Source organism: Mastacembelus armatus, chromosome 14 (assembly GCF_900324485.2).
Source record: "Mastacembelus armatus chromosome 14, fMasArm1.2, whole genome shotgun sequence".
NCBI classification, from domain to species: domain Eukaryota; kingdom Metazoa; phylum Chordata; class Actinopteri; order Synbranchiformes; family Mastacembelidae; genus Mastacembelus; species Mastacembelus armatus.
In genome coordinates this window covers 7,496,945-7,507,282 of record NC_046646.1, presented here as the reverse complement: position 1 = coordinate 7,507,282, position 10,338 = coordinate 7,496,945, and the positions used below count along the sequence as shown (strand labels likewise).

The window sequence follows — 10,338 nt, the reverse complement described above, 5'->3', positions numbered from 1 at the left end:
GTGCCTGGAGATCTTTCTCTACCCTTCGCAGGCCGTCATTGCATTTATCCCTGTCCTCTGCTAAGTGCTAATACATTTACATTTTTAGTGCTGCTCAGTAATAAAATAGGTGGAATGAGTGGAGGCCTTTTACCACTGCTTAAACAAACATCAATGAACTTGCCTCACTGAGGAGTCACTACACGTCCAAAACCAAAAAAAACAAACAAAAAAACTCCCCCTCTAGTCCATCCACTCACAGCCCCACAGTGCAGGTCGACAGTGTTGCGGTTTGAGTCTCCTCAGTTGCACTCACAGTTCTCACCCTCATTTCAAGGTTCACCCACAAGAGTCTGCCTCACACAAGAGGCTCCATGTTAATAATTTGTCCAGTCTGGATTCTCTGTGAACGTTGCCATCACTTTAAAAACATGGAGGAAACATTTTTTAACAAGAGTCAACAACTGAAGTCACACGTTATGCACACAGGCACAAAAGACGGGAAAAGGGGATTAAGGTTAGGCTCTATCTTTCATTGGACTGTCTTTGGGTGGGGTCAAATTTTCAAAATGACATATTATAAACACTTTTACTCAAGAATTCTCTGCTTCGTTTAAGAAAGCATGAACTTGGAGCCAGTCATCAGGATATTTTTTTCATTTTCATATTTTGCTGTTCAGATGAACCATATCCACTGTCTTCATCAAAGCTGGATTTCATCAGTAATGACAAACATGAGGGCGAAAACATAAAAGCCATTTTAGCAGAGACAAAAACATCACATAAGGAATAAAATAAATAAATAAGGAGAGCTGTGGATGTCATTACTAAACAAACCACTGATAAAAATAGCAAAGCATTTTTCAACCACAGCCCAGTCGGTATCTAAGTAAATTATCTACACGCTTGTGCTGCATCTCATCTGATGCAGCACTACAATGTTGATCTCAGGTGAATTATCTCAAGAGGTATAACCAAGGCCAACCAGCCCTGATAGGTTCTTCAACCTGCTAACTAATGAATAAGGTAATAATAACAAGCCTACTTTAAGACAAGTGGTTATTTGATCATTTGAAATAGAACAATTCACAGCTTTACAAAGCCCTTTCCTTGGATAGCTGGTAGGGCACATCAATATAGTTGAGGCATTTGGAACAATGAATTGATAAGACTACATACTGTGTATGACCAACGAGCAGGAAATGAGTACCAAACATTTCAGTTCCTCTGTCATTTCGTTCCACTTTGAGTTGACTACTGTGACTCCTGTATGTGAAAGAAGAACTCTGTCCGTACCTACTCTAGGTCTGACCTTTCCACAGTGAATACATTCTTTGTTTACATTTCACAAAGAAAGGGTTTAAAAGAAACATACACAAGCCATTACTAAGAGGGTGAAGAAACAGTCAGCTGTGCATTTACACCTTGGACATTGGCCGCTGCTTCCTGCAGTGAAAGGCTTCCACACAGTTTCAGTTCCAGGTAATCACATACAGTACTTTCAGTGCAGTGAACAGCAGGTCATTTGGAATGGGTGACCAGAAGAAAAAGGCACAGAGGGGTGCTTCAGAAGTGTCCATGCGAAGGGAAATTGTGCATCTATACAGTTTACCAATAACACTTTGAGCAGGATCTGGTATAGTACATCATGTGTAACAGTAGTCTATATCTGGGATTCCTCCTTCTCTATAGCCACGGTTGGTGCCATGTCCTGCATTAGAAACATGGTTGACACCTTTGTACAGGCCTGTGCCATTGGACGGGAATATGGTATGGATGATATAGTCCTCTCGTAGGGGTTTAGGCTGCATTGGCTGGCAAGCTGCCATAGGCGTCATCTGGAACCCAGGACCACGAATCTCCAAAATGGTATTGTCCTTCTTGGTGCCCGACTCAATGTAATCATCATAGTTTTTGCTTTTTCGAGAGCTGCTGCGAGTATAGTGATCACGGGAACACAAGTGTCCAGTTCTATGTCCATACCAACAGAAGATGCCAAAAATCAGAGCCAAAGATACAATGGCAGTAGCCCCACCAATAATCCCTGCCAAGGGTAGCACAGTCATCTGCTGTGGGTCTTCATCCTCTTCCTCCTCCTCCAATGGGCTGAGGTCTGACGTTTCAGCTTTTGCACACACAAGAGCTTCATCAGAGTCAGGATCTCCAGAAATTGCACCTTTGTTTTCTGAACTGGCAGGCAGGGGCACCATGCAGATGATGTAGCTTGAGCGTGGTTGCAATGAGGTGAGCAAGTACTCCCGACGATCACCTCGGACCAGCGTCTCTGTGATTGATCCCATGGCATTTCCAGTGCCCAGACGAAGCCAGCTGAGCCTAAAGGAGGAGCTGGGCTGGGCCACACTCCAGGTAACACGAACACTGCTGTGAGAGAGGGGCTTCACATTCAGAGCCAGGCTCTTCCCCACACCACTGCTGCTAAGAGTATAGTCTAAGCCAGAATCAGGAAACCCCAGGCCAGGCCGCTTTGAACGGAGGGTAAAAAGGGAGCCCTGTGGAGGGGTGTGGGTAGTGGGGCTATCGACTCCACCTCCACCCACTCTGTCTCGGGTCCCTGCTGTCCTTACCACTTCACATTCCTCCATCTCGCTGGTCAGTTCTGTCAAAGCCATGTCTCGCACTCTGTCAGGTCCATGGCAGGTGAGACCTCTGACAGTGATGGAATTACCACGGGCATGGAGCCAGTCATATAACCAGCGTAAATTACAGCCACAGTGCCAAGGATTACCTCGCACCAGCAGCTGACCCAGGCTGTCCAGGTCTTTGAACAGTCCCCTTGGTAAGGTAGTCAGGTTGTTTCCTGACAGATCTAGCCTTTGCAGTCGGCGCATGCCATCCAAAGAACCACGTGGCATATGAGTTAGGGCATTGTCCTGTAGCGACAGGCGCTGCAGATGAGCACTGGGCAGATTGACAGGTGGAGTCTGGAGTGAGTTACGAACTAGGGACAACTCGGTTAAGTTAGAAAGGCGGGAGAATGTGTCATCAGCAATGCGCTGGTTTGCCAAAAGGTTCCCATCCAGAACAAGACATCTAAGTGAGGTGAGGCCACGGAAAGCATGGGTTGGGATAGTGGAGATCCGGTTGTCATCCAGACGAAGTTCTTCCAGGGAGGCAGGGAGTCCTGAGGGGATACTCGACAAGTGGTTGCGTGAAAGGAAAAGCAGGCGCAACCGTGGGTTGTCAGCAAAGGCCTGATCCTCAATGCTGACAGTAGAAATAGAGTTGTCGTCCAAGTGCAGCTTCTCTAGCAAGGGCATTCGAGCCAGCGCGCTACGAGGAATAGTGCGGATGTTGTTGTCCTGCAAATGTAGTTCCCGTACAGATGGTGGAAGGTGCATGGGGAATTCATCCAGTTCATTATCATAGAGGTAGACCACACGGACAGCAAGATGGCGCTCCAAGGAGGTGGGCAAGCCTGGGTTGTTTATGTGGTTGTTTTGAAGATACAGAACGGATGCAGAAGGAGGCAGAGATGGGATGGAGTTCAGGCCACGATCATTGCAGTAGATAAAGTCCTCATCACACCTGCAAACAGATGGGCATATGATGTCCCTGTCTCCAATGTACCCTTGTATCGTGGCTGCAGCAAACTGAAGCATGTCGGCACGTAGTGTCAGCCAAAGAAACAGCAGGAAGAGCCGAGCCTGCAGTTTGGCCATGCCTACAGTTGCCATCATGGTGCACATAAGCACTGTCTCTGTTTCGCTTTTCCAGGTCTGTGGTTAATCCTCAAATTGTTCTAGTAAGCTGGAATCCTGTGACCTCCACCCTGAAAGAAAAGTAGAAATTAAAGTCAGCATTGATGATGAGAGAAAATCAGGCTGATTTCAGGAGAATTTGTATGAGCTGAAATATTTAACACACATCTCAGCGTACTTCCTTATGTCAAAACAATATTATAATCTAAGAATATTATATCTATCATATCTAAACAGAACCAACGGAGACATATTATATCTATCATATCTAAACAGAACCAACGGAGACATATTATATCTATTATATCTAAACAGAACCTACAGAGACATATTATATCTATTATATCTAAACAGAACCTACAGAGACATATTATATCTATTATATCTAAACAGAACCAACGGAGACATATTATATCTATTATATCTAAACAGAACCTACAGAGACATATTATATCTATTATATCTAAACAGAACCTACAGAGACATATTATATCTATTATATCTAAACAGAACCTACAGAGACATATTATATCTATTATATCTAAACAGAACCTGCAGAGACATATTATATCTATTATATCTAAACAGAACCTGCAGAGACATATTATATCTATTATATCTAAACAGAACCTGCAGAGACATATTATATCTATTATATCTAAACAGAACCTGCAGAGACATATTATATCTATTATATCTAAACAGAACCTGCAGAGACATATTATATCTATTATATCTAAACAGAACCTGCAGAGACATATTATATCTATTATATCTAAACAGAACCTGCAGAGACATATTATATCTATTATATCTAAACAGAACCTACAGAGACATATTATATCTATTATATCTAAACAGAACCTGCAGAGACATATTATATCTATTATATCTAAACAGAACCTGCAGAGACATATTATATCTATTATATCTAAACAGAACCTGCAGAGACATATTATATCTATTATATCTAAACAGAACCTGCAGAGACATATTATATCTATTATATCTAAACAGAACCTGCAGAGACATATTATATCTATTATATCTAAACAGAACCTGCAGAGACATATTATATCTATTATATCTAAACAGAACCTGCAGAGACATCTTGCACTCAAAACAAAATTGTTTTTTTCACAGTTAATAATCATATCATCAGGGGAATGTGCATGCATGGGTGGATCTGTGAGAACTCCCATCACAGCCTCTCACAACATTCTGCCATCCAGTCAAAGCCAAAAATACACAAAGATAACTGTACAGCCAGCAATCATTATGTTGAATTAGCAACCGTAATCCAAGATTACAGAAAGTTATAAAACTAAACTTTGGCTGTTGTACTGTACTGAATGTTCAAAGCAGAGTGAATATTTAGTCTTAAGAAAAGCAACTCTGGAACTGACAAATCCAATCTGACATTTAGAATTAAGACATGGATAAATATGAAGACTAGAGGATACTCCCCACTTCTAAATTATTTAAGAGACCTTGAGAGGCTCCTTAACTCCATTAGGAGTTGCCAGCAGATGGTTGCATTAGCCAGACAGAACTGAAGATACTTTTCATTATCAAAAAGAAACATGTTTTAGCTCAGAGCTGTTGTCTTGAAGAGCTAAATTCTCATCACGTAACCAGGATGGCACTATAAAAGTTCATAAAAACTACTCTACAAATCACTTCTTCTTTATTTAGTCTCAAATTTAAAAAGTACAATAAAACAGTAATGGAAAGTAATAATCTTCTGTCAAATGCAGATTAAGTGACAACCATCACTATTGTGCCGCATAAGTCTACTTGAGTTGTACTAAGAACTTGACTAATCGTGATTTGTTGCTGTTACTGATTAAGCGAGGGATGCCATAACATTAAGTAGACTATTGACTACTGAGATTTGGAATTGTAACACTCTGTCAGTGACAACTTCAGCCCATCGCAGTCCTCAATAACCAGGGCCATTAGACAAACCGTTAAGGCCCACTCGGCAGCAAACATAGTCAGGCAGGAATATTGATTTCCTCACAAATCCGAGATGATCTACCATAGCCAGTCGGCTCTCGTACAGATTATAGGATTCCCAGGAGTGTAAATTAGACAACACAATAATTAACCAACGAATGGAGTTGACTGTGTTAAATATATATTTGCAAATATTATGCTGCATGCACTTCTAACCAAAATATTGAATATTAGAAGAGCAGAACCAATGCAAAATAAAAACCACCAAATACCAACAGTTCTTCAGCTGTGACATTTAATGGAAAAGTAATTACTGTCAATCATCTGTCAATCAAAAGGTTTTGAAAAATAGTGGATGCTTCTACTCTCCACTGAGAGTTCATGTGGACATATTAATAATTCACTATCATGTTGAATTTGATTTGAGTGATATGTTAAAATTGATTAGAGTCCAACCATCAATCCTATCTAAACTTTTTATGGCTGATGGTCATAGCCATTAGATATTTCCACTAAAAAACAACATGTGTAGACAATGACAGTCTGCTGAGCCCTTAAGCATAAATATTCTCATCAAGATATAACACCGAAACATTACAGAAGGTGAAAAATGATTATAATCATACTGACACTCTTCTTCACGATCATGTAGTATTAATATATTTACTCACTGAATATCAATCTTGGGACTTCAAAATAACACTGACATAATGCAGATGTTATCAAATGTCATCATTTCATCATGCAAGTTAACACCTTCTATTATATTTATTGTTAAATTTATTTCCAAACAGCTTCCAACTCAGAGATCTCTGATCTCAAAACTCAGATCATAAGTAAAAGTAACATCTGCATTTTGTCTTGCAACCTCTACAATCTATTCACATTCAGTGTTAAGTATGTACAGAACAACCCACTAATCCTTTTTTTGTGTCGATTTCCACTTCAGTCCTCTTGATGCACTGCGGTGGTGTCAGTGAAACCTGGAGAATAAAATCACTTTAAAAAATAAAGAGCTCATATTGTTACATTCAGCAGTTTGATATTGACTCATTTTATGAATAGGGAAACTATTCAAATTATCCCACTGTGTTCAAGTTTGTGTGAGGCTGAGTGGTGCTAAAGAATGGATGACTTTTGACTCCCAGGAGCTTCAGCAGCGAGTCTCTCGAACACTGGAGGATTTGGGTCAGCCTTTTTAAAAAAAGATGTGGTATGAGATTGAAGTGGTGCAGAGAGCCAGAGGGATTAATAGATCATATTGAGCTGTGATTGTCCAGATTAAGCAGGTGCTACAGAGAGTACCAGACTGACATTTCAGAATTTTTTTGATTAATGGTTGATCATATTTCTTCCTTTATTACAGAATGAGTGAAAAGTATAAAGGGTACATGGCCTTTATGCTAATGTGTATGAATGTTTTTGCTTGGGAGGGACTGTGTGTTTGTCTGAAACATCAACCCATATGTGGACAATCTGTATGGTCGCAAGCTACAGTTCAGTTATCTGTAGAAGGGAGTGAAGAAGTGGTGTTGGGTAGTGTGTAAGCCAGACAGCTATTCCCCTCAGGCAGAGTACAGTACACACAACAACCCCCAATTCAATACTGAAACCCAAGACTGGATCGATTTACATAAAAAAACATGGAGGGAGAGAGAGAGCGAGAGTAGCAGAAAGGCAGCTTTAAATCCCACCTCCCCATTAAGACCCCCACACAGGAATAGGACAGGGAAATTTAGAAAACCAGATTTTGGATGACCAAAGGGGCTGCTGATGTATCAGAAAATCCACTTTACTGATGGGAGGGAAAAGATAATAGTGGCCCACGGCTTATCTGACATCCCATTGCCATGAATCATATTTTAGATTTGCAGATTGGACATGTGGAAACGATGATGCCAAACATGATGGTTACAGTGACGACAAAAATAAATCGAGGGATCTCAGAAAGGAAAAAAAATACAAAGCCAGACAAGCATGGCCTTTTCATTATGGTTAATCTTAATGTTGGAGGTGGTTAGAGTCATAAAGTGGTGGACTTGTATTCAAGACCCTGTCTTTGCAATAAAATACCGTAATCTTCAAGCTATTAAAACAAATAATCTCCAAAAAGAAGCCACTGTGCTACATGTCATGAAAAAAACATCATCTCTATTGGCATTACTGTCATCCACACAATAATGTTCAAGTGTTCACAATAATGCCATCTGTTTTCACTATCTGACAGATTTTTCAAACCAAATTAGTCTGTGCTTTTGTGGCTCACAAAATGTTATAATTGCAATTATTTGATGTACCGATACATTACAATCCTTTTAAACCTCTCCTCTTCTTGTAAACATGCCATGTAGCCGAAGAAGAAGAAGAATATGATGTTAAAAGCAAAATAAGTAATGGATTCGCCTCCATACTAAGTCAGTTCTTTTCTTGGTTTATGCATCAATTTCCTGGCATGAAGAAGTGATTGGATTTGCACTGAGCATTTTCTCATCTCAGCTGCTGACACAAAGACCTGGAATATGTGACATATATAAAGATTTATTTTTATATATATATGTTCATATAGTTTGTCATATAGTCTATATCAAAGATCTATATTTATTCTTCAGATTCACTTTTTTTTAACCAAGCGATTCAATACTTCAATTACATGTACAAATTTGATTCAATAATACATGTATAGTTGATAGTACATGGATCCAGATTACATCAAATACTTTCAAAATACATATTTAACTGTACATATACTTTCAGTGACCCTGCATGTTTGCATTTGCTTCCCATGCAAATATTAAAGAAAACAGATCATCAAATCAAATGAAGAGCATGATAAAAATATTAGAATAGCACACCTACAAATTCACAGTTCATAATATATACTATATCCAATAGTGCTTTGAAAATATGTGTAGCCAAAGTAATAGAGATAGTACAGCATCTGTGGAGAGCTTCACAATTCACAGCTGGGAATTCAGCTTTTGGGGGTGGGGGGTTGTTTGCTGGTGGATATGCTGCTCACAGGGAACTGAAGTGACTTGATATATAACAGTACAGCCCAATAACATGTTTTATCTTTACGACGCTATAATATCTTCTGTCATGCTACCAGTCTAATTCCCTGTCCTCTCCACTGCAGCTGCTTCTGCCCCTGTGTGCCTTTAGCTCAGTGTTTCTTCCTGAAGACAGACAGATTACAGGTAAATCCTTTCAGCCTTACACAAAAGGACCACAGCTCCTTGAAGCAGTGATCTCCTGTACTGTACACAAAGGTAAGGGTTTTGTGGAGGTTATCCCAAAATTTGCTCAAATTGCTCACATGGACCCTGATCAAGAGTGCAATGCAGCATGTTTCTCATGTTAGTGCAGTAATAAAATAAGTCATCTTTATTGAGCAAGAGAGGCCTATCCTTAACTCTTCAAGAAATAACATTTAAAAAAATAACAACAACTGGTAAACATTAAACCTGTCATCACTATGTTCATTGTACGGATGGCTACATCTGGAAAATACTGTTGTTGCATTTAGCTGCACTCACTAGAGATGGTAGCAGGGCTCTTATTTCATAATCAATTTCTAGAATTGATTATAATCAGAATTGATTTTAATAATAATATATAATAATCTCTCATATCAAACACTTGATTTTCTCAACCAAGCAGTCCCTGCTATTTGCTAATTAACAAAAAAAAAACAACAAACCTTCATGTCTACATATGTGATATGTAGTAGTGAGCCTGGCAGACTAGCTGGCAAATACAACTAAGATGTGTTACTGTGTCAGTGGTTATAATGCAGGCTTTGATCAGTGCATAACTGGCTCCTGAAATCACATGCACTGTGCTGTGTTTTCCCAGTAATGTTGTTAGCGTACAATACTGGATAGGGTTACATAAACAGAGGAAACGCTTTATTCTCAATAGGGTCTAACTTTAGACAAAAAACAACATACTTGATCATTTTGAATAGAACTTATAAAAGCAAATTTATCTACTGCCTTTAAGTCTTGGAGTCAGACTGTGGTTGCCACGCTTCAGCTAGGACTCTGATTGGATTTTTTTTTATTTGTGCGAAAAGGAGCGAGGGAGGTCGGTTAGCTTAATTGGTTAAGTTTGAATTCAAGCTTGACAAGTTGTAATATAAACACAGGACTGTGAGAGGCCCAGGCAGCTGAGTCACAAGACAACACTGTGCTCTCAAGGTGAAAATTAACCTCTGAATCAAAGGAACAACAGAGACAAGAGAAAAACGATACCATCAAACCTCTCTGTATCCCCGACACTTTCACAGCCCTGTTGAGTTATGCCCAGCAGCAATGAACACCAAAATAATGTGAGCACAAGTGTATGTGGACATCTGAGTGTGACCTGATCAATTTATTGCTGCTTACTGTCAGCACCAGTCAGTAGTTAAAGAGTAGCTAAATAAGTAAGCATCTTTATTTTTATTTTTTTTTTTAGGTGTTTTTGTAATTTATTTATGGGTTTTTATTCTTTTATTTCTGTCTGTTCCTATTTGCTGCTATATAATCCAATCTTACAGTTGCTTTTATTTTGTTTTAAATTTAACATTTACTCTTCCTGAAATTGATTTTTTATTTTAGGTTCACTTCAAGTCTGTATTATTTGTTTTCTGTATCTGGAATGAAAGTTAACATGCTTTGTACTTTTTCCATTTGAGGAG

General features: G+C 39.3%; 1 protein-coding gene across 2 annotated transcripts in view; it reads right to left on the bottom strand.

Moving 5' to 3' along the window:
• Positions 1-1,364: 1,364 nt before the first annotated feature.
• Positions 1,365-10,338, bottom strand: part of flrt1a (fibronectin leucine rich transmembrane protein 1a) — a 33,867-nt gene continuing 24,893 nt past the window's right edge. For both annotated transcript variants that reach the window (XM_026328667.1, XM_026328668.1), the window contains exon 3: positions 1,365-3,769. In XM_026328667.1, the coding sequence (XP_026184452.1) occupies positions 1,626-3,686 (2,061 nt within the window). In that variant the 5' untranslated portion in view covers positions 3,687-3,769 and the 3' untranslated portion in view covers positions 1,365-1,625. The remainder of the gene's footprint in view (positions 3,770-10,338) is intronic.